At 48.1% G+C, this 25,918-nt stretch overlaps 1 protein-coding gene across 3 annotated transcripts in view; it reads right to left on the bottom strand.

Moving 5' to 3' along the window:
- Positions 1 to 25,918, bottom strand: part of NTRK3 (neurotrophic receptor tyrosine kinase 3) — a 410,810-nt gene that overhangs the window by 274,387 nt on the left and 110,505 nt on the right. For all 3 annotated transcript variants that reach the window (XM_069559286.1, XM_069559285.1, XM_069559287.1), the window contains exons 4-7: positions 16,590 to 16,658; positions 2,997 to 3,154; positions 1,861 to 2,003; positions 1,091 to 1,232 (exon numbers count right to left, since the gene is read on the bottom strand). In XM_069559286.1, coding sequence (XP_069415387.1) covers positions 1,091 to 1,232; positions 1,861 to 2,003; positions 2,997 to 3,154; positions 16,590 to 16,658 — 512 coding nt within the window. The remainder of the gene's footprint in view (positions 1 to 1,090; positions 1,233 to 1,860; positions 2,004 to 2,996; positions 3,155 to 16,589; positions 16,659 to 25,918) is intronic.

Consider the following 25,918-nt stretch of genomic DNA (forward strand, 5'->3'; position numbering starts at 1 on the left):
GACCTTTGTTGGGGGGGCATAAACATTCAGTCTACTATAGTGTCTAAGAATTCCTTAAAGAGATGAGTCCCTCTTGGCTAAAGGAAGGCTAAGAATGTAAGAGAAGTTGGCAGAATTTATCTCTTTTTTAAGATTTTTTCTGTTGGCCATTTATAAAGTCTATGGAATTTGTTACAACATTGCTTCTGTTTTTTGCTTTGGTGTCAAGGCAAGTGGGATCTTAGTTCCCCAACCAGGGATTGAACCTGCACCCCCTGCACTGGAAGGCGAAATCTTAACCACTGGACCACCAGGAAAGTCCCACTAGAACTTCCCTTAAAAGCATCTCGTTAAGCCAAAAAGGGACCAAAATTCCATACTAAAGGTCATTCAATGACTCCAGATGCTTGCATTTGTTGCATAGATAAGCACCAAGTCATTAATTTCAGATATCTGGGTTTTTTGTGTGGTTTGTTTTTTTTTTTTTTTTTTTTTTTTGGTGTGATTAGCAAATCCCATGGACGGAGGAGCCTGGTAGACTGCAGTCCATGTGGTCGCTAGGAGTCAGACACGACTGAGCGACTTCACTTTCACTTTCCACTTTCATGCATTGGAGAAGAAAATGGCAACCCACTCCAGTGTTCTTGCCTGGAGAATCCCAGGGACAGGGGAGCCTGGTGGGCTGCCATCTATGGGGTCACACAGAGTCGGACACGACTGAAGCAACTTAGCAGCAGCAGCAGCAGTAATTTACCAAGAAGTGTGTGACTACATGTATTTCCCAGCCAAAACAATTCATATGTATGCTTGCCCATTCCCTGTCTCTATGGAGTAGCTCCTCAGAGAACTTTTAGAGGTTTAACAAAAGGCAGACTTGGGCCAACTCAGGAGTGAGCAGATCTGAGTTGGAGGTACAGCACCTTCTGAGGGACAGGGACATGCTTTCTGGGGTTACGAGCCAAGGACTGACTTGACTTGCCCTGTACTGCCCCACAGGAGTCTTTCTGCCCCCCTGGTGGACCACGCTCATTGCAGTGGCCCCACCCCGTCCCAGCCTCCTGTGCCGAGATCCCCAGGGTCCCACCCGCCCTCCACAATGGCGTCCACTCACAGTGGACAGTGAGGGCCACGCTGGCATTGCTCATGCCCACCACGTTCTCAGCGATGCACGTCAGGGTGAAGCCGTTGTCCTCACTCGTCACATTTACCAGCGTCAGGTTGATGGCATGTACGTTGGTCCAGTTCAGATTTGTCTAAAACCCCAAGAAAACAGACAACCATCAGACGTATAAAATAAGCTACAGGGATATATTGTACAGCACAGGTCATAGAGCTAATATTTTATAACTAAAAAAATGTTTAAGACTGTAAATTTTAAGTTATGTATACTTAACCACATAAAAATTTTAAAAAAAGATTCAAAACAGAAAAAGTAGATGATGGCACCAAAACAAAGGCAATAATCAAACAGTTTCCACAAGCCTCCCCCACCTCACTCCCCAGCACCTTCAGGAATCAAAAGGAAAGATGGGCAGAAAGTGAAGGAGGGCTTTCCGGTGAAGGCACGCTGACCCAAGGCCAAGCTCTCTACAGTCAAGAGCTCAGGTAACCCTCACACTTACTCCATGAGGCGAATGGCAGCATTATACCCATTTCACAGATGAGGAAGGTAAGGTACAGAGATGCTGATAGTCTGTTTGAGATCAATTTGGCCAGAAAAAGTTGCAGCTGGGTGGCACCCAGGTCTCCACCTTTCTTCTTGTAGAGAGAGGAGCACAAACTTCCCCTCTTCTTCTTTCTTATTCTTACATCTCTTGCTTCTCTTCCTGATCCAGCTCATCAGGACTACTAGGTGACAGGGCCCAAGGCTCGGACACCTACCTGGTGGGTGTTGATGGACTGCAGCCCGGTGACTATCCAGTCCACATCGGGCAGGGGCGAGCCCGAGCCGTTGCAGGTGATGACAGCATTGTCACCCTCTCGCACTGTCAGGTTGGCATGGCTCACGCTGATCTCAGGGAGGTCTGGGAGGGAGCACAGGGCGGGCGAACGGATAAGGAAGAGCTTGTGACCAAAACTCAGTCCCCGAGGGCAATGGTGGCACTGCCTGCCTTGTCTAATACTCACTCCAACACAACCTGCTTGAACTCTTAAAAGTACCCCAAGTCTCAGAAGCCTCACACCAGCTCAGGACGTGAGCCCATGCAGCTTGACTGGTGGAGGGGATGGGGGGCATGGTTGGAGGGCAGGACAGTTGCTCAAGGCAGGCAGCTCTAGCAATGACGTCAAATGGCATCTTCTACTTTGGGCACTGGCTCTCAAAACTTTGATCCGCTTCAGACTCCCCTGGGGAGCTCGCTAGAAATTCAGATTTCCAAACTCATCCCCAGACACTCTGATCTCGCAAGTCAGAGATGAGTGATCAGGCACACACCTCTGCTACTCTAAAAGTCCCTTAGATGTCCTGATAAAGGAGACCTGGAGACCACACCTGGACCTGCACTCCTTCAGGTTTACTTAACAAGAAACGGACAGGGTACAGGGACTCTGGTCTGATCACAAAGAGGGCACACGTAACCCTTTTCTGCATCCCTGAAACCAGGAGTCCCCAGCCTCCAGGACCTAATGCCTGATGATCTGAGGTGGGGCTGATGTAATAAAGTAGGAATAAAGTGCACAATAAATGTAATGTGCTTGAATCATCTCCAAACCATGCCATCCTCCCCCCAGGCCCTCCATCCTCCGGCCAAGGAAAAATTGTCTTCCACGAACCCAGTCTCTGGTGCCAAAAAGATTGGGGACTGCTGCCTGAAACCAACCTTCCCACAGCTGGCTCATGAAGGGACAGGAGTGAGCAGGAAGTAAGAGGGCAGCCAGATCCGCAGCCAGTGTGGAGAATTCGAGGCTGGGAGGGCGGTGGGGAAGGAATGCCCTGGCTTCCTTTACTGACGTGCCACACCGTCCCTGGGTCCGCGGGAGGTCGGCGTGGAGCCAGCCGGGCCGGGGGGCTCACTCACCGCACTGGCTGATGTTCATGCGGAAGAGTGGCAGCTGGGAGCCGTCGGGGCCGATGCAGTAGAGGTTCTGACTGTTGAGCTTAGCCTCCCCCTGTTCCTGCCACAGCTGCATCCAGCGGATGTCACAGCTGCAGTTGAAGAAGTTCTGCTCCAACCTCCTGTGGGCAAGATGCAAGTTCAGGGAACCCCTGAGCCAAGGGAGGCCCCGCTCCCTCCCAGGGCCCTGAAGCCAAGCCGAGGGTCCCCACCTGCTCCTCATACTCTTGAGAGAAGGCTTTTAGCAGTGTCTCTAAAGAAGTATTGAGCACCAAAGAATTGATCTTTCGAACTGTGGTGCTAGAGAAGACTCTTGAGAGTCCCTTGGACAGCAAGATCAAACCAGTCAATCCTAAAAGAGATCAGTCCTGAATGTTCATTGGAAGGACTGATGCTGAAGCTGAAGCTCCAATACTTTGGCCACCTGATGCAAAGAGCTGACTCATTGGAAAAGACCCTGATGCTGGGAACGATTGAGGGCAGGAGGAGAAGGGGGTGACAGAGGATGGCACGGTTGGATGGCAGCACTGACTCTATGGACATGAGTTTGAGTAAGCTCTGGGAGATGGTGAAGGACAGGGAAGCTTGGCATGCTGCACACAGTCCATGAGGTTGCAAAGAGCTGGACGCATCTGAGTGACCGAACAATTAAAGAAGTAACTTTATAGAAGTTCACAAATTTATAGTTTCTAAATGAATAAGCTTATTAAAAAGAAAATCCATTCCACTGAACTCATCTGGCAAACAGACCTTTTAAATATGTCATTTTGGGAAGCTCCTATCCTCAAAACCCTCCAAGTGGCCTCCCAACTCATTGAAAGTCAAAGGCAAAGACCTATGGAATTGGCACCACCCTCTGTCATCTCTCATTGCCTGCCTCACCCTCCCCTCCTCTTCTTCAGCCACACTGACCTTGCTGTGGGTCAAGGTCAGCAGGAGGACCTGCATGCTCCTGCCTTAGGGCCTTTGCACCTCTTGTCCTCTCTGTCTAGAGAGTTTGGACCCAAACATATCTGTGAGATCAGCTCCCTCGATCTCCTATGGCCTTCTCTGACCACCTCTGTAGGAAAGCCAGCCTCAACCCACGCCCTCACACTGCCCAGCTCCTCACCTATTTTCTTCCTTCTAGGATTTGTCACTGCCCAGCATCAGTTTAAATATTTATTTGTTTGCTTGGGAGTTTGGGACTAGCAGATGCCAACTATTATATATAGAATAGATACAGAAAAAAGTTTTAAAAAATAAATATTTATTTGCTTTATCTCCATAAATAAAAATTAAATTCCGTCAAAGTCAGAGACATTGACTATTAGGTTCACTGCTGTATTCCCAATAGCTAAAACTAAGCCTGGTACTTAAACACCTGTTGAATGAATAAAAGGAGGAAGAAAAATGGAAGGAAGGTAAGTAGAAAGGAAGGGAGAAGCTTTTCTCCTTGGAGAGAAGGTGGTTAGCTATTTCCAACATTTTCTCAAAGCCCATCTTGGGACCAGTTTTATTCTTTCATAGAGTCAACAAAATCCTTAATAAGCACCTCTTCCATGTTTGGCTCTGCCTGGAGTGAGTACTATTGAAATGGAAATGAATAATCAGTCCCTATTTCCCGGGAGCATTCATCTCGGTGAAGATGACCATCTAATGGAGGAAGAGTCAAGTTCAAGGCCTTCCTCACCACCCCTCCAGAAGGGAGTTATTAGCGGACAACTGAAGGGCATTAGCTGATGTAAAACTCCTGAGGTCAAGGGCACTTGATAAACCGGAAGGCCTGGATCACTCAGGGGAACATGATTCTCTTTGCGGGCCAGTATGGGGATGACTCTATTGACACCCAGAGGGAGGGGAGCTTGGGTAACTGCACTAAGATAGGTGGCAAATTCCAAAGCAGTGAAGCAGGCATCAGCCTCAACCAGCTTTCAGGAAAAACAAAAAAAAATGAGAGGGACTTCCCTGGTGGTCCAGTGTCCAAGACTTCATGATCCCAACGCAGGGGGCCTGGGTTCCATCCCTGGTTAGGGAACTAGATCCCAACATGCTGCAGCTAAAGACCCTGAATGCCACGACGACGATCAAAGATGCAGCACAGTCAAATAAATAAATAACATTTAAAATAAAAGAAGAAAAGAGAGGCCCTCGGGGGCAGGAATCAGTGTTTTCCAGCCAACAGGACAGCAAATGTTACACGTGCAAACACCCCGCATGATATCCTCTTGGTCTAAAAGTGCCCGTGATTTTTCTCTACACACCACACTCATTCAGCAAAGGAGATGAAAACTAACTTTTATCAAGCATCTGCCTCTCACAACTACACTCAGAGACAGCCAAGTCCCATCACCACACAGACGAGGGATTCCCCCTCTCATGTTTGGAAGAGTAAAGTCACGTGCTCCAAGTCCCTCGGCTGGTGTGTGACAGTGAATTGATGTGCTCAGTCGTGTCCAACTCTTCGTGACCCCATGGACAGTAGCCTGCCAGGTTCCTCTGTCCATGGAATTCTCCAGGCAGGAATACTAGAGTGGGTTGCCATTTCCTCCTCCAGGAGATCTTACCAACCCAGGGATCAAACCCATCTCCTGTGTCTCCTACACTACAGGGGGATTCTTTACTTGCTGAGTCATAGGGGAAGCCTCAGGGCCTCAAATCTCAGCCTGCTGGACTCCAAAATTCATGCCCCTTCCTCATCATCTATCACGGGCAGCGCATTGCTAGACAGGGGATTCTAAGAGGAGTAAGCAGGACCCCTGACTTTGGGGGCTTGTAGAGGGGTGACTAGGGAAAGAATTAGAGGGCCTGTTACTGACTGGACTGTGAAGACAAGAGAAATAAAGTTGCACCAAGGCACAGAGTTTGTGTCAAGGAGCACCAGGAAATGAAGCTGGAAGGACACGTGAAAGCCAGATGGTGGAGGACGTTCATGGCCACGTCAGGAAGCTTGAAATGCATCCAGAAGGCAGTGGGCACCACTGGAGTCCTTGTAGTTGGACAGTGATGTGAACAAAATTGCAAGAGCAATCCAACAATGCTGGACAGGATGACCCAGAGAGGAGGCGGGCCGGAGACTCGGACGTGAATTAGGACGTCAGAGAAACACAGGGTCACGGTGTACAGTGGGGAAGTTTGTACATGTCTCAAAGCACCCAGCCAAAGGGAGGAATAGGGATGAAATCCAGCCTGCACGCCCTTGACCAGACCTGGTGCCAAGTATGGGGCTCTATCCACCCAGAAGAGGCATCTTTTCTCACGCACACATAGGCACCATTCAGGCTGGCAGGCTCCAGGTCAGTGCTCTCCAGCTTTTTGGTCTCAGATCTCCTTTTCACCCTGATAGATGACTGAGGGTCTCAAAGAGCTTTTAGGTGCATGATACTTATCATAATTTACCATATTAGAAATTAAAACTGGGAGAATATTAAAACACAAGAATGCATTAGCAAAAACTCCATTGAGCATCAGAGGAAGGGTGTTAGCATACATCACGTGGCCTCTAGAAAACTTCTGTGAACGTGGGAGTAAAAAAAGGTAAATAACATTGCAGGATTATTATGAAAAGAGATTTAACCTTATGATCTGCCAGTACAGGTCTTGGGGATCCCTGGGACCCTGGACCACCATGAGAGAACTGCTGCTCAGTTACTAAGAGCCTGGAATAGAGAGGTAAAATTGGGGGAGTTGAGTTGAGTTCAGTTCAGTTGCTCAGACATGTCTGACTCTTTGCGACTCCATGGACTACAGCATGCCAGGCTTCTCTGTCCATTACCAACTCCTGGAGTTTACTCAAACTCATGCCCATTGAGACAGTGATGCCATCCAACCATCTCATCCTCTGTCGTCCCCTTCTTCTCCTGCCTTCAATCTTTCCCAGCATCAAGGTCTTTTCAGACTAGCCAGTTCTTCATATCAGGTGGCCAAAGTATTGGAGTTTCAGCTTCAACATCAGTCCTTCCAATGAATATTAAGGACTGACTCTATAAAAGTCTTCTCCAACACCACAGTCCAAAAGCATCAGTTCCTCAGTGCTCAACTTTCTTTATAGTACAACTCTCATATCTATACATGACTACTGGAAAAACCAGAGCTTTGACTAGACAGACCTTTGTTGGCAAGTAACAAAGTTGGCAAGTAATGTCTCTGCTTTTTAATATGCTATCTAGGTTGGTCATAGCTTTTTTCCCAAGGACCAAGTGCCTTTTAATTTCAAGGCTGCAATCACCATCTGCAGTGATTTTTGAGCCCAAGAAAATAAAGTCTCTCACTGTTTCCATTGTTTCCCCACTGTTTCCCCATTGTTGCCATGAAGTGATGGGACCAGATGCCACGATCTGACTTTTCTGAATGGTCAGTTTTAAGCCAACTTTTTCACTCTCCTCTTTCACTTTCATCAAGAGGCTCTTTGGTTCTTCTTTGCTTTCTGCCATAAGGGTGGTGTCATTTGCATATCTGAGGTTATTGATATTCCTCCCAGCAATCTTGATTCCAGCTTGTGCTTCTTCCAGCCCAGCATTTTGCATGATGTACTCTGCATAGAAGTTAAATAAGCAGGGTGACAATATACAGCCTTGACGTATTCCTTTTCCTATTTGAAACCAGTCTGTTGTTCCATGTCCAGTTCTAACTGTTGTTTCTTGACCTGCATACAGTTTTCTCAGGAGGCAGGTCAGGTGGTGTGATATTCCCATCTCTTTCAGAATTTTCCACAGTTTGTTGTGATCCGCAAAGTCAAAGGCTTTGTTATAGTCAATAGAGCAGAAGTAGATGTTTTCCTGGAACTCTCTTGGTTTTTCTATGCTCTAATGGATGTTGGTAATTTGATCTCTGGTTCCTTTGCCTTTTTAAAATCTGGCTTGAACTTCTGGAATTTCAAGGTTCACGTATTGCTGAAGCCTGGCTTGGAGAATTTTGAGCATTACTTTGCTAGTGTGTGAGATGAGTGCAATTGTGTGGTAGTAGTTTGAACATTCTTTAGCATTGCTTTTCTTTGGGATTGGAATGAAAACTGACCTTTTCCAGTCCTGTGGCCACTGCTGAGTTTTCCATATTTGCTGGCATATTGAGCACAGCACTTTCACAGAATCATCTTTTAGGATTTGAAATAGCTCAACTGGAATTCCACCATCGCTAGCTTTGTTTGTAGTGATGCTTCCTAAGGCCCACTTGACTTCACATTCCAGGATGTCTGGCTCTAGGTGAATGATCACACCATCATGGTTATCTGGGTCATGAAGATCTTTTTGTACAGTTCTTCTGTGTATTCTTGCCACCTCTTCTTAATATCTTCTGTTGGGTCCATACCATTTCTGTCCTTTATTGTGCCCATCTTTGTATGAAATGTTCCCTTGGTATCTCTAATTTTCTTGAAGAGATCTCTAGTCTTTCCCATTCTATTGTTTTCCTCTATTTCTTTGCATTGATCACTGAGGAAGGCTTTATAATCTCTCCTTGCTATTCTTTGGAACTCTTCATTCAAAAGGATGCATTCAAATTTGGAACTCTGCATTCAAATTTGGAAAACTCTCCATTCAAATTTGGAATTCTGCAATCAAATTAGGGAGAGTGAAGGGGAAAATGGAGCAAACATCATAAAGGAAGACAAGGTGGTGTTTGATGTTTCATTGGAGGTAGAAGGAAAGGAAAGGGTAAAATATGACCCCAAGGCTTCATGCTCCAGGGCACAGGAAGTTAATGGTGGAGAGAAATGTCTTTGGTTGAAAAACAGAAGAGAAGAAACCAGTGGAAAGGAAGAAGGGAAACATATCAGGGCCGGGGTTGGGGGTAGGGCCAGGGGGTGGGAAGGGGAAGGGAAGGTCCTAGGGCAGGAAAGTGAGGGATGAAGTTAAGGACCCTCGGGGGGTTTGCCCTGGGATTAAGATAGATGCATGTGCAGTGGCTGAGAAATGAGAAAGAAAATAGAGAAAATGTAGACAGGAGAAAACCAGAGAGGTTTTTCCTGGAGGGAAGAAACTGCCCAGCCTGCCTTGGGGGAAGGGAAGCGGAGAACTGGTTGGGATTCATACTGCAGGGGCTGAGAGGAGAGGCCTGTCAGCCCTGTTGGAAGGATATTGAGGGTCCAGATGCTGGAATATATGCAAACTGAACCAGGTCAGCCTGATTTTTCCCAGTTGCTTACTTGACAAGATGTGGTCATTCATTATTAAGTAGCTGTAAAAATACAACTTACCCACCTGGGTGGAAAATACTAGACAAGTGAGAGGCTTGGCCGGGCTGCTTCAGGTCACATGTGCTTTCTTCAGTTCTGCCTCTTTCTGAGCCCTGCACTACTGTGTTTCCCCACATCTTAGGAGTGTCCCCCAGAAAGGAGGCTGATGCTTCAGCACCCTGAGGCTGGAAGGAGGAGCTGATGAGACACGTGGGGCATGGCTAAGACCCTGCCGGGCACAGGCATGCTAATGGCTTGTTTATTTCCTTCCCTCTTTCTCCTCTAGAAGGCAAGAACCACAAGACGTGTTCCTTTCCTCCAACCCAGAGTCTCCTGAAAACCGCAGAAGAACCCTGCATTCTCCCTGCATCCCTCTGGACCCTCATCCTGGACAGCGAGACATACACAAGGCAGAGAGCATGTTGAGACTCAGAACAGTAGTGCACCAAGCATCTCACTGAGCAAATCCACTGTCATCTTCATAATTGGATACGAGAGTTAAATAGCACAGTGGGGGCTTTCCTGCTGGCTCATGGGTAAAGAATCCGCCTGCCAATGCAGGAGACATGGATTCGACCCCTGATCTGGGAGGATCCTACATGCGGTGGAACAACTAAGCCCATGCATCACCAACTATTCAGCCTGTGCTCTTGGGGCCAGAAAGCGCAACTACTGAAGCCCGAGTGCCCCAGAGCCCGTGATCTGGAACAGGAGAAGCCACCGCAGTGAGAAGCCCGTGCATCGAAACTAGGGAGCAGCCCTCACTCGCCACAACTAGAGAAGAGCCTGCACAGCAAGGAAGACCCAGCACAGGCCCCAGATAAGCTAATTAATAAAATCATTTTCTAAAACACCAAAAAATCAGTGAAATGGGCCAGAAGCAAAGAAGGGCAACTCCTGGGTCTAAAGGATGCTGTCCGTTCTCCCACCCAATCCGGCCTGGAAGAGTGGGGCCTTCAGCCAGGGCTTCAGGGACAGACTCCTGGAGCCTAAAGCCAGCCTTCCCGGGCTCCATCAATAATGCAGGCAGCCCCATGAATAATACAGCAGCAGCTGCTTCAGAGAGCAGATTACCAACACCCAGCCCTTGCCCCAAGATGGCCCGGGGCCTAATTGCAGGGCCCCTGGGGCTTCCTGCAGATTAACTCAGCCTCATCTGAGTCTGTGCACAGAGACACTTGGCGTTGGCTAACGCCAAGACTGGGTGTTTAGAAAACACTGATTCCCCGCCAGTCATCACTCTGGTTTTCTTCTCCCCTCCGCAGTATTGGTGCTGTGGCTGGCAATCCTGGTGCCAGGTAGTGGAAAATGGGGAAGAGACCCAAATCTGTTGTCACAGAAGAAAATGTGCCCAAAGGGCACCTGAAGATGCCAGCATCCCGATTGTTTAAAAGAGTGCCCGAAGAGCTGAGTGAGCCAGCCATGTCACCTTGGGGGCCACAGGAGACTGGAGCATGTCCCCTCCTCTACCAGAGCCTCGAGTCCCGGGAGTTGGGAATGTGACCTTCTTGGAAACAGAGTCTTTGCCGATATAATCAAGTTGAATCATGAATGAGATCACGCTGGGATACGGTGGGCCGTAAACCCAATGACCGGTATCCATGGAAGAGGAAGGAGGGAAAGGACTTCCCCAGCGGTCACTGCAGGGAGCCTGAGTTCAGTCCCTGCTCGGGGAGGTTTCACATGCCATGCCGAGCAGCCAAAGAGAGAGAGCGAGAGGGGAGGGAAAGATCAGAGACAGAGAGGCGGGCCAGATGGCCACGTGAAGACGGAGGCAGAGACTGGAGTGGTGCTACCACGAGCCGAGGACCACCAGAGGCCACGAGGCCCTGGAAAAGGCAAGGAAGGGCTCTCCCTCGAGCCTCTGCAGTGTGTGTGTCCTGCTGCGACTTTGAGCTTGGACTTCTGGGCTCCAGAACAGGGAGAGAATCATTTTCTACTGTTCAAAGCCACCAAAGTTGTGGAACTAGGTTAAGGCAGCCCTAGAATATGAAGACAGCAAGTAACTTCATTCTGCAAGGCTCTGTTTTAACTTCTATAAAGGGGAGCAAGTGGGTTCAATCTTCCTTCCTCACAGTCATTGTGAGGATTAGTGGTGATCTATATTAACATGTTTTCTGAAGTTATGGGGGTGATAAAGAGGTCCGGTTATTACTATGATAACAGTATTATTAGTCTGATTGTTTATTTACTTATTTTGCTGTTGTTGGTTGTTTAGTCATTAAGTCATGTCTAATTCTTTTGAGACCTCATGGACTGTAGCCCACCAGGCTCCTCTGTCCATGGGATTTCCCAGGCAAGAATATCTGAGTGGGTTACCACTTCCTTTTCCAGGGGATCTTCCTGACCCAAGGACTGAACCCAGGTCTCCTGCATTGCAGGCGGATTCCCTACCACTGAGTCACCTGGGAAACTTATTTATTCAGGCTGTGCCGGGTCTTCGTTGCTGCACAGGTTTTTCTCAGTTGTGGTGAGTGGGGTCTACTCTCTAGTTGCTGCGTGCGGGCTTCTCCTTGTGGTGGCTTCTCTTGTGGTGGAGCAGGGACTCTAGGTGCTGAAGCTTCAGTGGCTCCGGCTCACAGGCTTAATAGTTGTGGCACACGGGCTTAGTTGCTCCAAGGCATGTGGGATCTTCCTGGACCAAGGATGGAACCCAAGTCTCCTGCACTGGCAGGCGGCTTCTTAACCATTGAGCAACCAGGGAACCCCTTAACCAGCTTGTTTAGTGACTTGAAGAGCCGTGGCAAGCAGTCAGTGCCAGGACAGGGAGAAGGAAAGTGCCAGGATTAGAACAAAACCATCCCCGAAACCAAGTTAATATTTTACCAAGTCGATTAAATCTGCAGATTATACCAGACATAATTATCGCTTTGCTTTAAGAAAATGAAATATTCCAATCTATTTTAATGGTGTGTGCTCCGTGCATGCAGGGTATTAAAGAGAAGCTTGTTGGAGATACACTAATGGTCCTTAGGGTATTTCTGAAGGGTTTCTGCACTGTGAGTTTATGTTCTCTGGTGCCTCTCGCCTTTGCCTAAATTGTATCATGGGATTCAGAATCCAAGCTTCTTTTCTTTCTAACTCATTCTTTATCTCAGAGGCAATCTCTTTGATTCTTGCTAGGCTTTCTCGATGGACAGTTCCCATCTTCTTCGTAATGGGAAGACACCATCTTACCCAAACCAGAAACTTCAGAGAGCACTGTGCAATGTCAACTCAAATTTCTCCAAACCCATGCCATTGGAAGACTGCCGGCTACTCTGATGCAAGTCTTAAAAGATGCTTCCAGTTTTTATCAGTAAGAAAAAAAAACGGACTGGACCAGTGAGAAGCAGTGGGCCATGTGCTCAGCCAAGACCATACCCTTCATCGCACAAGAGTAAATGAGACATGAGTGAAAGAAGTGTCTGGCACATGGCGAGGGCCCTGAGATGCTAACTTGTTTGGATTTTTTCCCCCTTTGGATTCCATTTTGTTTTCCCCCCATTGATTCCAAGGGGAGCTGCCATGTTGAGAGTGGCTTCTGGGCGGTGATGCAAAGCACATGGGCTGTGGGGCCAAGCTGGGTCAGAAAAGAGCTGGTCTTTGAAAAGAGCAGACCTGGGTGTTAGCAATGCTAATAACCACAGTACTCATTCCCATTACTTGCCATGTGATGTTGGATCAGTTATTTCACTTGGCCAGGACCCCTCATCTGTCAAACTGGAGAATAAGGACATCCCCACCCCGCTGTAGGGTTAGGGGGGTTTCCTTATTTTCCCTGAGATGAGAGTGGACCTCTTATACTTTGCTGTTGTTTAGTCGCTCATTCGTGTCCGTGTCTTTGTGACCCTATGGACTATAGCCCGCCAGACTCCTCTGTCCATGGGATTTCCTAGGCAAAAATACTGGAGTGAGTTGCCATTTCCTCCCAACCCAGGGACTGAACCATGTCTCAGCACCTCCTGCACTGGCAGGCAGATTCTTTACCGCTGAGCCCCAGGGGAAGCCCTCGTATACATCAGGGACTCAGTATACGTATCTTCTTTCTCTTTCTCTGCTACTGGAAAAGCCATACACACTCAGCCTTCTGACAGGGAATCCCAACAGCATTCATTCTTCTATCAAGGATCAGAGGAGGGGCTGGTTGGGGCAGGCAGAGACCCCCCCATGAAGGAATAAAATGTGCTAAGAAGCTGTCGAAAGCCCCAGTTCAAGCCTTCTGTTCCTGTGGAAGGTCACTGGAAGCCTCGCACCTCTACCCTTGCGATGATCTGGCTGCCCCAGCTCACAGAGCCATCTCCTCTAGGGCCAACAGTCTTTCTTCCTGGAACTACAAAACCCTTCCCCACACCCCAGCCTGCAGGCTCCATTGGGCAGACCCTGGCAGTCTACATGGCTCGTGGCAGATGGTGCCATGTGGACTAATCAGGAAGTCAGACAAGAAAATACGACCCCCTCTTCCATTTGCCAGGAACTGGGATTGTTTGGATTTTAATCACAGCCACAGCTAAGAGCCAACATGCGGCCCCTCCAGCCAAGAGATAAATTTTCCACCCTCAACATTCAATTCTTCCTCTAAAAAAAAAAAAAAAAAAGACCCCTATCAGACGAATGCTCCCTCAGAGAGGGGTTTCTTTATTTTCCAATATAATTCGTTTCTTATTTAGCAATATGACAGAAATAAAATACTCCGTGGACATGGTGCTTCTCCCACAGTGACTCGCCCTGGAGGGAACGTCTTCATTCCGCCATAAGTCACAGCCAGCTCACTGGTGTATTGATCCCGGACAAAGATGAATGCAGAGTCCCATGAGCCTCTGGGAGAAATCTGACATTTTCTTTAAATATATATCCATGGAACAACTGTTTCTAAAACTCCAAGAAACAGGTCACAGGGGCACCACACCATTGATTTAGCAGCCAATGACTTTTAGAAGGAGCACTGAACGTTGTCTCGATAATTCCAACAATGGCAGACCAAGAGGTCCCCTGGAGAGATGCTGTCCCTGGACTCCCATAGATGAAAGGGCTGGGTTCTTGGGAGAACTAAATGAAAGACTCTCAAGAAAGACAGCCCCCAACTAGATCCTTTACTGCAGGGCCCCTGGTCAGTCTTAAAGCAAGGTAAAGAAAAACTGCAATCACACATTTGTTTGAAAATTATCATAGAATGGATCCATCCTTGGATTGGAAGGGTTTTCCTAGTGGCTCTGATGGTTAAGAATCTGCCTGCAATGGGAGAGACCTGGGTTCAGTCCCTGGGTCGGGAAGATCCCCTGGAGAAGGGAATGGCTGTCCAATCCAGTTTTCTTGCCGGGAGAATCCCATGGACAGAGGAGCCTGGTGGGCTATAGTCCATGGGGTCACAAAGAGTCAGACATGACTAAGTAACTAACACACCTGGATTAAAAAAGACTGGAAAAGTTGGGAGATGGCTGAGCGTAATAGTCAAGATCTTGAGTCCATATGCTACCATTCAGCTAACAGGTGACCTAACCAAGATACTTAGCCTTTCCAAGTACCGCCAGGGTCCCCAGAGTTGAAGTGATAGTAGTCATTCTGACCTGATAGAATTGTTTTAAGGATTAAATAACATACATAACTCAATTGCTTGGCACAGTGTCTGCAACAAAGATCTCAGAAGTCAGCATTAGTGGTGATCAAAGCAGTCATGTTCATTTACCTTTAACGTCTTGTCTACCTTCAAAGATGGGAATGAACACAAGTGCATCAGGTGGAAAAACCTGATGCTGAGATGTCTCTGTGACACTGCCCAGTTTCTCTGTGTTTATAAACTAATGAGTATATATTTGGGCTTCCCAGGTGGCGCTAGTGGTAAAGAACCTGCCTGCCAATGCAGAAGACACAGGAGGCACTGGTTCAGTCCCTGGATTGGGACGATCCCCTGAAGGAGGGCATAGCAACTCACTCCATTATTCCCACCTGGAGAACCCCATGGACAGAGGAGCCTGGTGGGCTACAGTCCATAGGGTAGCAAACAGTCAGACACAACTGAATCAACTTAGCATGAACGCACATGAGTATATATTTACCTTTTTTTCAAGCTCAGAAGTTTTTATTGATGTACATCTGATGGTAGCTATGTATGAACTCTGATCATTACAGCTATTGTGTTTGTAGCAGAGGAGAAGGCTAGTGGGAAGGGCAATGTCCTAAGGTAGGAAAGTGATTTTATCCTAAACCCTCCAACACTGTCAAAGAGACCCTCTCTGCCCTTCCCATCCCTGGAATGGCCTCTTTCAGCACCATGTAGACATCTACTCCATGAGGATGAGTAAGGTATATACAGGACTGTCATGGAAATGTACATATTCTCCCTCCTCACCAACTGGGTCAGAAAAGATTATGACTCATCCTTGAACTCAGGTCTTAACCAGTTGGAGGGAGAACAAGTTGAAAGGGCAACAGCTTGGGCAGGGATCCAAGGTCATTCATTGCCTCTTGGTAAAGGATAGGAAAGCAATCTGCATTCAGTGAATCTGGATCAGAGTCACCAAGTAAAAGAGAAGACACGTGAGCAGTGTCTCTGGAACGCTGCGTCCCTAATTCCATCCATGTCTCAATTCCTTTGCAATTTATTCCCTGATTTGTTCTCTCAACATAATATGCCGTCCTTCATGCACAGACCTGACCCTGATGACTCACACGACAACATGAGTTATTTTTTCCAGCAGTGGTTACAAGTTTTCACTCATCCATCCAATATGTGTTTGTGAAAAATGGCTAGCTGGGGTAAAAGCACACTGATCAGTCTCAGAATGCAGCAAGGCTCAGCTTAGGTCCACAGGCAGATTGAATAAATATACGGGCTTTGTCCCTTCAGGATGCCCATACTCAAGCCAAATCGGCTGACAGAAGATCATGAGAAGTGGAAAAGACATGCAATCTGAAACTAAAGGCTTATGTCCAAGTCCTGGTTCTGCCAGTCCCTAGCAAGGTGATCTTGGCTGTGTGTCACATGCCTTTCTGGAGCTAAAAAACCCTCACCTTAAAGGGTGGAGATAGCATTTTTATGGGAAGCATAATAATACCTACCTTGGTTGACACTAGTGATGATAAATCAGAGGTCATGTAAACGAAAGCACACCTAATAATCTATTTACATATTACAAATGTTATTTATTATAAACTAACTCTCTTTATTATTATAAATTCAATACTGTTATTAATTAACTACTAACAGGTCACAAAACTACATCCTGCTAAGAGATGAAATTCCTATTTTCTGAAATGTACTATGCCCAGAAAGAGTATCAGAAATGAAGGAATGAGGTGACTCCCTCTCACTGAACATGGTACACCCATGTCATCCACCCCAAAAACCCCTTCAGGTGTATGCCCGGCCTTCAGTGGCTTCACCCGACCACTCCACCAATGTGGACAGTTTTTGAAACTGAACTTACAATTCCCGAAGACTCAGCGTCTGGAAGAGCTGCCATGAAAGTGTGGTGAGCCGGTTACTTGACAGGTTTCTGCAAGACGGACAAATAAAGAAAATTAACGGACGATCTGGAGTCAGTCTTGCTCTGTGTGGTAGGCATGGTCATCTCGTGGGAGCCTGGCTTAGCTGTGCTTCTCCTTTGTTCCATTCGACTAAGAGCACATCGGCCAGTAGTCCAGGCTACAGACCATGTCTTGAGAGGATGCTGAGACCTTTTAAAGAAAAGACTTTACAAATCAAATGAAATAAACAAATTAATAAAATTTTCTTGGTCATTCTCTGCTATCCTCTCATCACAATAAAATTTCACCTTTTTAAGCCCACCCTCTTTCAGGAGGACAGAGAACCCTCAGGGTAGAGCATGTACAAACCAGCAAGTATTTTTTTAAAAATAAAGTACAGTTGATTTACAAGGTTAATTTCTGCTGTACAGTGAAGTGACTGTTAAACAAAATACATTCTTTTTCATATTATTTTCCATTATGGTTTATATAGGTAACTGAATATAATTCCCTGTGCTACACAGTAGGACCTATTGCTTATCCATTTTACATACAGTAGCTTGTATCTGCTAATCCCAAACTCTTAATTTATCCCACCTCCCTTTCTTATTACTGAGGCATAGTTGACTTACCAAAAGAGCTGTACATATTTATATGTCTTAAGTGAGTTTAAAATAATATATATATATGAGATGATAGCCATTAACAGTGCCATAAACTTAACTGGCACCCCTAAAAGTTTCTCCCCTCCCTTTTTTATAATAATATTTAATAGAACATGTACCCTTTTCCCAAAATCGTAAGTGTACAATACTGTATTGTTAACTATGCCCTACCCTGTACTATAGATACCTGGGACTTCTTCACCCTGCATAAGTGAGGCTATTGTGCCCTGTTACCAACAAACATTCTTAACATTCACACAAGTCAAAAAAAAACTCCGCATCTGTAATCCCTTCAAGCCAGTCTCTCCCCCAGCAACCCTGCCCATCGATGATCAAGACATCAGCCTTTCTGTTCACACTTCTGTTCTCCTCCTAATGGTTATTTAATTGTTCTCATTAGGATGTGCAGGGAAAGGAGCAGTCATTAGTCTTCTGGATAAAAGAAGAAACACACCCACGGTTATTACTTTGCCAGGCTCAACAAACAACTTTCGATGTGATAACAGTCCTTCAAGGCAGCAGTGGGAGACGCTGGACTCAAAGTGGTACCCCAGGAACTCTGGGCTCATCTAGTGATGAGAAAGAAGAGCAGTAAAGACTGCACTGAGGCAAATGCCTACCCACACACACAAGCACATGCATATTTATGTCTATCAAACATGTTGGTAACAAATGCACAGAGACTCCTGTTTATACACATATGCATAGACTTACAAGTGCACCTATGTTTAGGGGACTTCTAGAACAAATATTTGTTCACAGCCAAATATAGGCTCGAGGGGGGGGAACAGTAGATAAGGTCTCTTGGGAACGTATGTTCAAGTTACTAATGAATAAGCAAGAGAATTGCAGTTTGTGATGAGTAGAATAAAGGGCCTAAGCAAAGTGGGGCAAGAAACTGATGGGGAAGAGAGACGGGGCTATGTTGGAAGTGTGTAAGACCTTACTGCTTATCCATTTTATATATAGCAGCTTGTATCTGCTAGTCCAAAACTTCTAATTTATCCCTCCCTCCCCCCCCTTTTTTCTACTATCCATGTTTAATATATATATATATGTCTTGATGAGTTTAAGATAATATATATCTATGAAATAATCGCCATAAACAAGCATTCTGAACATTCCACAAGTCAAAGACTTCCATAAATGCCCTCTGAGAGGGGACATTGGAGCTGAGACAAGAGGAGTGAGACTGAGCTGAGGGCCAGGGAAGGTGTGTTCCAGGCAGTGGGAGCGTCAGGTGTAAAGCCCTGAGAGGGATAAGGGGGCCAGAAAGGAGGCCAGTGAGAAAGGAAGTAGGAAAAATGTGGTCTAGGATAAATAGGAGGGAGACTTCCCCGGCAGTCTAGCGGTTAAAATGCTGCACTTCCAAGGCAGGGGTTACTGGTTTGATCCCTGGTCAGGGAACTAAGATCCCCATGCCATTTGGTCAAAAAATTTTTAAACTAAAAGCAGAGTAAGCACCCAGAAGGGGCCATGCCACACCCACCTTTTGGGCCAAAGTAAGGCGTCTGGATTTTACTTGAAGGAACAATGGGAGAGCAGCAAACAGTGTTAAGTAGGGACGTGGCATAATCTAACCAGCATCTTTAAAAACAGGAACCCAAGACTGGAAGCCATAAAAGCAATTAGGAGATGCTGCCATATTCCAGGCAAGAAGAGAGCACAGAGATGATTAAGCTGATGAATTCAAGCTAGGCGGTGAGGGAGAGCTGCCAGAATCCAATCCTGTGGGGTTGGATCAGGCCACAGAGGGAGACTTAAATGCCCAGGAGAGTGGTGCTGTCACTTAATGAGCCCAAGGCTGCAGAAGGGTCCCAACTGGAGAGCGGCATGGAGATCAAGACCTTCCCCCTTGCAGACCCTAAGCTTGAGATGCCTGTTTGATGTCCACAGAGAGACGTGAGACAGCCTGCTGGATGCGTGGGTCTGAAACCCATAGGAGAAGCTCATCCGGGGTGAGGTCACAGAGGGTAGTCATGGCTCATCGGAGGAGCAGATATTCAAAGCCAAGGACAAGCTGGAGGACAGGGCTTCCCCCTCGCATTTGAGGCAGATCTATCTTGGTGACATGGGCTTCCCTGGTGGCTCAGATGGTAAAGAATCTGCCTGCAATGCAGGACACCTGGGTTGGATCCCTGGAGAAGGAATATCTCCTGGAGAAGGAAACGGCAATCCACTCCAGTATTCTTGCCTGGAGAAGGCAGAGGAGACTGGTGGGCTACAATCCACGGGGTCACAAAGAGTTAGACATGACTGAGCAACTAGCACTATCCTGGTGAAAGCCCACGACTGCGTGGGGGAGGAAGACCCCATTCCTGGGGTGCGAGAGACTGGGGACAAAGGGAAGGTCTCCAGGGAGGTGTACCCCAAACTTACTGTCACACTCTTTCCCCAACCCCCAGCACTCTCTCCTTGGCCCTCTTTAGGAGGGTCCCTTATATCCCCACACTGTGACTAACTTCCTCTCTGCAGGGCTGTGGAACGCTGGCATGAATAAAAACACAGCCTCTCACCAAAACCCTATAAACCTCCTTTTAATGACTGAGTAATATTCCATCGTGTATATATAGCACATCTATATCCATTCATCTGCCATTGAATACTTAGGTTGCTTCCATGCCTTAGCTGTTGTAATAAAAAAAAAAGCCTGTAAACCTTAACCCATCCGCATGCTCAGCTTCACAAAACCCCTAACAGCGGCATCTTTTTCCTACAAACCGCTTCATTCCCCCACTGAATTAGAAGGGAAGGGGGACAGAAGAACTGCATGACGGCCATGTGAGGACACCCAGGCGTCCAGCTCCCAGCAGAGCATCTCCTGCTCGGAAGGGAGGAGCAGGAGATCAGACATGTACGCCCATCAGAGTCGTGACCTTACACCTGGGAGTGGACCTGAAGCTGAAGCTCGGGGTCAAGAATAACAGGATTGGGCACCACCCTAGGTATCTCCATCACCATCAGCTGCCCTGATGTTTCCATAAAGGTGAGTTTATGCATCAGAACCTTGTTGCTGGTTTACACACACAGCACCAGAGGCAGCAGGAGTTAGACAAGGCCCTGGGGCCTTGAGCTCTCTGCCCGACTCCAGCGCAGTCTGGAACAAAGTCCCTGGTTCTAAAGCTGAGTGGCGGCTGCCGGGAGAGGCAGCAGCCGGGAACCCCAGGTTCACTGCGCCCTGGGAAACACGCCCAGCCCCTGCCCCCACAGGAAGGAGGAGGCGGGGACCCAGGAGCGGTCCAGGTAAAGTGGGGACCCTCGCCCGTCTCTGAGGGAGGAGCAGCCCAGAGTTCTTGGGGGGCCCGAGGCAGGGAGCAGGCTGCCAGCAATGTCCTTTCACAAAGGTCAAGTTTTGCTACATTAGGCAGAAATGTCAAGAGAAAATTGGATTCTGAAATAAAGAAAATAACAGGCATTCTGGGCAAATAAAGAATAAGAAATGGCATTATCTCCTTATTACAAGTTGGTGGGGCGCGGCCGGGGAGACCAGATACAGGGGAGGGGGGCTCCCGCTCTCCCAGGGGTGCCCCTTCTGTAGCTCCACTCCAGGCCTCCCCCCACCCACCAAGCCCCACCTGGGGGAGAAAGAGCCCCTGCCTTCCTTCAGCTCTTTGGCCAGATGGCGCGGCCGTGGCTGGACTCAAGGGCTTTGTCCATGACTGCCCTCTTCCCTTCCTCCTCCTCGATGGTCCACAAACCACCTGCACCTTCTGGGGTCCAGACCCTCTTCTCTCACCTCCTCCTGCCTCCCCACATCATCTCCATGATCAAATTCACCAAGGGCTCACTCAGTACCAGCTATTCCGCTACTTGGGGCCTCCCCACTGGCTCAGTGGTAAAGAACCCGCCTGCCAATGCAGGAGACTGAGTTTTATCCCCAAGTTGGGAAGATCCCAGAGAAGGAAATGGCAACCCACTGCAGTATTCTTGCCTGGAAAACCCCATGGACAGAGGAGCCTGGCGGGCTATAGTCTATGAGGCCGCAGAAAAATTAGACACAACTCAGCAACAAAATAACAATGACAACTCGGTTACCCACTTTCGCTTTTATGATTTCATTTAATATTTATAGCAACCATTTCTGGAGAAGGCGATGGCACCCCACTCCAGTACTCTTGCCTGGAAAAGCCCATGGATGGAGGAGCCTGGTGGGCTGCAGTCCACGGGGTCGCGAAGAGTCGGACACGACTGAGCGACTTCACTTTCACTTTTCACTTTCATGCATTGGAGAAGGAAATGGCAACCCACTCCAGTGTTCTTGCCTGGAGAATCCCAGGGGCAGGGGAGCCTGATGGGCTGCTGTCTATGGGGTCGCACAGAGTGGGACACGACTGAAGCGACTTAGCAGCAGCAGCAGCAGCAGCATACAAGGTGGGTATTGCTATCATCTCCACGCAATAGATGAGGAAACTGAGGTTCAGAGGCTGCTAATCAAAGTTGAACAGCTCTGAGCAGTCTTAACGTAAAGACTCCAGCAACAGGCAACAAAACAACATACCTAGGAACATTTGCAACCAACACACAGACATGTAAATGCCCAGGCCCACATACACACAGCACAGTGCCTGTCCCCAGAGAGAGCAACACTGTGCTGCACAAGTCCCGGGAGGAGCACGTATATACAACCTGGGCAACCGTACACCGCGGCCTGCCAGAGACACACAATAGAAGCATCCAGCCCGGAGGCAAACACACAAAACACAAGCAAAGGCAAGCATATTCACCCCCAGCCAGGCAAGCAGGGCACGCCTCTGGCCATCCTGCCTCGGCGGCTTAAGTGCTCACGGTGCTGTGCAGATCGGAAAGATGAAGCAAAGACTTACCACCCACCTACCTCCCACTGCCCCTGCTCTTCCTTCTAGCTGATGCCTCGCCTGTATTCACCTGTCATCAGTTATTGATGGGCCGGTTACCCCACTCATCAGACAAAGGTTTAATTAAGAACCATCCTGCCTCTGAGCTGCATAGCAGCCCCGCGCCTCCTCCCTCACAGATCCATTATCACCCGTCTCTGACTTTTGCTCGAGTCCGTGGCCAGTTTCCAAGTCACCTGACCACTGGAATTAATTTGGTGAGCAAGATTTTACGAGATGATGCATCAAACACTTTCCCAAAATCAAGCCCCATGACCTTGCCCTGTATCCCTCATCTGAGACTACCAAACAAGGCCATTAATTTTGTCCTGCACTATTGCTCCTCTCACAGCCCAGACTCTGGGGCCCAGAGTAATGAACGGCGACGATGCGGCTCCTGGGTGCTCTGGAAACAAGGGGCCAGATGGCCAAATCTGACCCTGAGAGGGAGACGGCTGAGGTGGCCCCTCCAGCATTAGCCCCATGGTGAACAGAGGGAGCCTTGGGATGGAAAGTAGTTCCGTGACCCTCCTAAAGGGACGCCCAACTGCAGCAGGATGGAGCCCCAAGAGTCGGGAGGATGTCACCCTCTACCCTGGGAACCCCACCATCCAACAAAAGCGTCACTCAACATGGAGCCTGAAATGTAGAGAAAGACACAGCAAGGGAAAGGGGGTTGCTAACTGGGAGGTTGGGATTGACAATATGTACACTGTGGGCGCAAAGGGACACGACTGAGCGATTAAACTGAACTGGACTGATCACTGTGCTCAGTTGCTTCGGTCATGTCCGACTCTTTTGAGACCCCATGGACGGTAGCCCACCAGGCTCCTCTGTCCATGGAATTCTCCAGGCAAGAATACTGGAATGGGTTGCCATTTCCTTCTCCAGGGGATCCTCCCGACCCAGGGATCAACCCCAAGTGTCCTGCATTGGTGGGCAGATCCTTTACCATTGGGGCCACCTGGGAAGCCCCCTATATACACTACCGTATGTAAAACAGATAGGTAGCAGGAAGCTGCTGTGTAACACAGGGAGCTCGGCCCAGCGCTCTGTGATGACCTGGAGGGGTGGGATGAGGGTGGGAGGGAGGTTCAAGAGGGAGGGGATATGTATACTTATGGCTGATTCACAAGTGGCATAGTGGTAAAAAATCCTCCTGCCCACACAGGAGACTTGAGAGACGCGGATTCTATCCTTGGATCAGGAAGATCCCCTGAAGGAGGGCATGGCAACCCACTGCAGTATTCTTGCCTAGAGAATCCCATGGACAGAGGAGCCCTGTGGGCTACAGTCCATAGGGTCGCAAAGAGTCGAACACAACTGAAGTAATGTAGCACACATGTGGCTGATTCATGTCGTTGTACATCAGAAACTAACACAGCATTGTAAAGCAATGTTCCTCCAATTAAAAAAATAAAAATAAAAAAAGATGGACTCTGCGGTCAAAAGAAGCCAACCAGGTGAATACTTCTGTTCCCCAAACACTGAGACAACTAGGGGCTGACCCTCCAGTTTGCTAAAAAGGTTGAGAAGGAGACGCTAATTCCCACCCACGAAGCGATGCTGAAGATGGAAGCCTCCGTGGACTTCCCAGATTAAGGGTGTGGCTGACTGCGGCAGTGGCTCCTGGCCTATCAGCAGAGGCAGGCCCGGGGCAGCCTGGGTCTTAGGACTCGAGTGTGGAATGGACTGGTGGCCACAGGTGCCTAGCTATCCCTATGCTACGGAGCCCTCAGGAGCATTGAGCATATCCAGTTGGATATATTTTTCACAATCTGCATTAAACCCTGGGTGCTCCTCCCCCAGCCCAATTGATTTTCCTTTTTCTTGACTTATTGTACTAGCTAGGATTTTCAGTGTGATGTTGAGTAGAAGTAAGACAGCTTTTTCCTTGTTACTAAACCTAGAAGAAAAACATCCAGTGTTTCATCACTGAATATGATGTTATGGATGCACTTTGCTAGGTTTCTCGTAATTTCATCTGCCTACAACCTTATTTTTTTGAAATTTGGGAATGTAATGTATGGCAATAGATATTAAAGTAAATATTGTTTTTTCATCTTTGAAAAAAACAAAGTAATTAAGGCTAAAGGAGGTCATGTATCCTAATCCAATATGGTTGGTGTCCTTATAAGAAGAGATTAGGACACAGACATGCACGGAGGCAGATGACAAGAAGACACCAGGAGGAAAAGTCAGCATCTACAAGCTGAGGCAAGAGGCCTCAGAAGAGAGGAACCCTGGTGACACCTTAATCTTGGACTCCCAGCCTCCAGAACTGTGAAGCAGTCATCATGCCTGCTGTCGAGACCACCCAGTCTGCAGCGCTTCTGGCAGCCCTAGCAGACGAGCACACCTATCCTCAGCCCCTCTTTTGCCCCCAAGGTCCTGACAGCAGAGTTGACTACCCAACTGTGATCTCTGAAAGTGTCCAAGTCTTGATTTTCAGTCCCTCCCTCTCTATGCCTATGTTTCACGACCCCAGGAAACCAGCTTCCCAATCAGGGTCCAGCCACGAAGATGAAATCTGGGGCCTGTCCGCTTGGTCAGCTCCTGTCCCAGGCATATGCTAGTCTCCTCTTGCAAAAGATGGTTACAAGAGAGCACAGAGACCCAGGAGTGTGCTCAGCTGGCATCCCAATTGTGAATGCCACAGTCACCGACTTTTCCTAGAGGATTCACCCTGCTGCTTGCAGAAAGCATTATTCTAAGAATCATATGCTTCCCTGGTGGCTCAGAGGTTAAAGAGTCTGCCTCCAATGTGGGAAACCTGGGTTCAATCCCTGGGTCAGGAAGATCCCCTGGAGAAGGAAATGGCAACCCACTCCAGTATTCTTGCCTGGAGAATCCCATGGACAGAGGAGCTTGGTAGGCTACAGTCCATGGGGTCACAAAGAGTCAGACACGACTGACTTCACTTCACTGAGAACCATATGAAGCTCCAAGACTTTGGCCACCTGATGCAAAGAGCCAACTCATTGGAAAAGACCCTGATGCTAGGAAAGTTTGAGGGCAGGAGGAGAAGAGGGTGACAGAGGATGAGACAGTTGGATGGCATCATCAACTTAGTGGACATGAGTTTGAGCAAACTCTGGGAGGTAGTGAAGGACAGGGAAGCCAGGCATGCTGCAGTCCATGGGGTCACAAAGAGTCGGACAGGACTGAGTGACTGAACAACGAGCTCCAAGCATCAGGCGTGGCTACCCAGAGAACAACAAAAGGCCACCCCCTTCTACTCTCACAAGCTCATGGGGGCTGCGGCTTGGTGAGATCATCATGATGTAATTCTGACTTTCTCCATCCACGAATGCAGCGTATGAAAGAGGCAGTTCTTCCTTCCTGAAGACCCCACACCCCCTCAGCGATTTGTCTCTGCCTTTCGAATTTTTCCCATGAAAGAACTATCTCTGGTCTTCTTGGAGACAGTCAACTCCCTCCCCTGCTAAGCCACACCAAGATCCATTTGAAATCGCTGACAGATGTGGAGGAAAAGTCCAAGAAAGAAGAATTCCTTGATGCAGCACCAACCCTACAGAGAATTTGCTTAAAAAGGAACAAACCACAGAGAAAGAGGAGGCTGGCAGAACCAGGGAGCTTCTCCCAGAACCAGGGAGCTTACACTTCATGATCTTGAACGTGGGACTTGGCACACACCAGTCCCGCACCAGAGATGCCTGCTGCCCCCAGTGGGGCGAAGTGAGGGTGGCTGCCCTCAGCCTCCTTGAAGGAAGGAAGCTCCGGGTCATCTCATTACTAGGGCTGCTGCCA

Source organism: Ovis canadensis, chromosome 18, assembly GCF_042477335.2.
Source record: "Ovis canadensis isolate MfBH-ARS-UI-01 breed Bighorn chromosome 18, ARS-UI_OviCan_v2, whole genome shotgun sequence".
NCBI classification, from domain to species: Eukaryota; Metazoa; Chordata; class Mammalia; order Artiodactyla; family Bovidae; genus Ovis; species Ovis canadensis.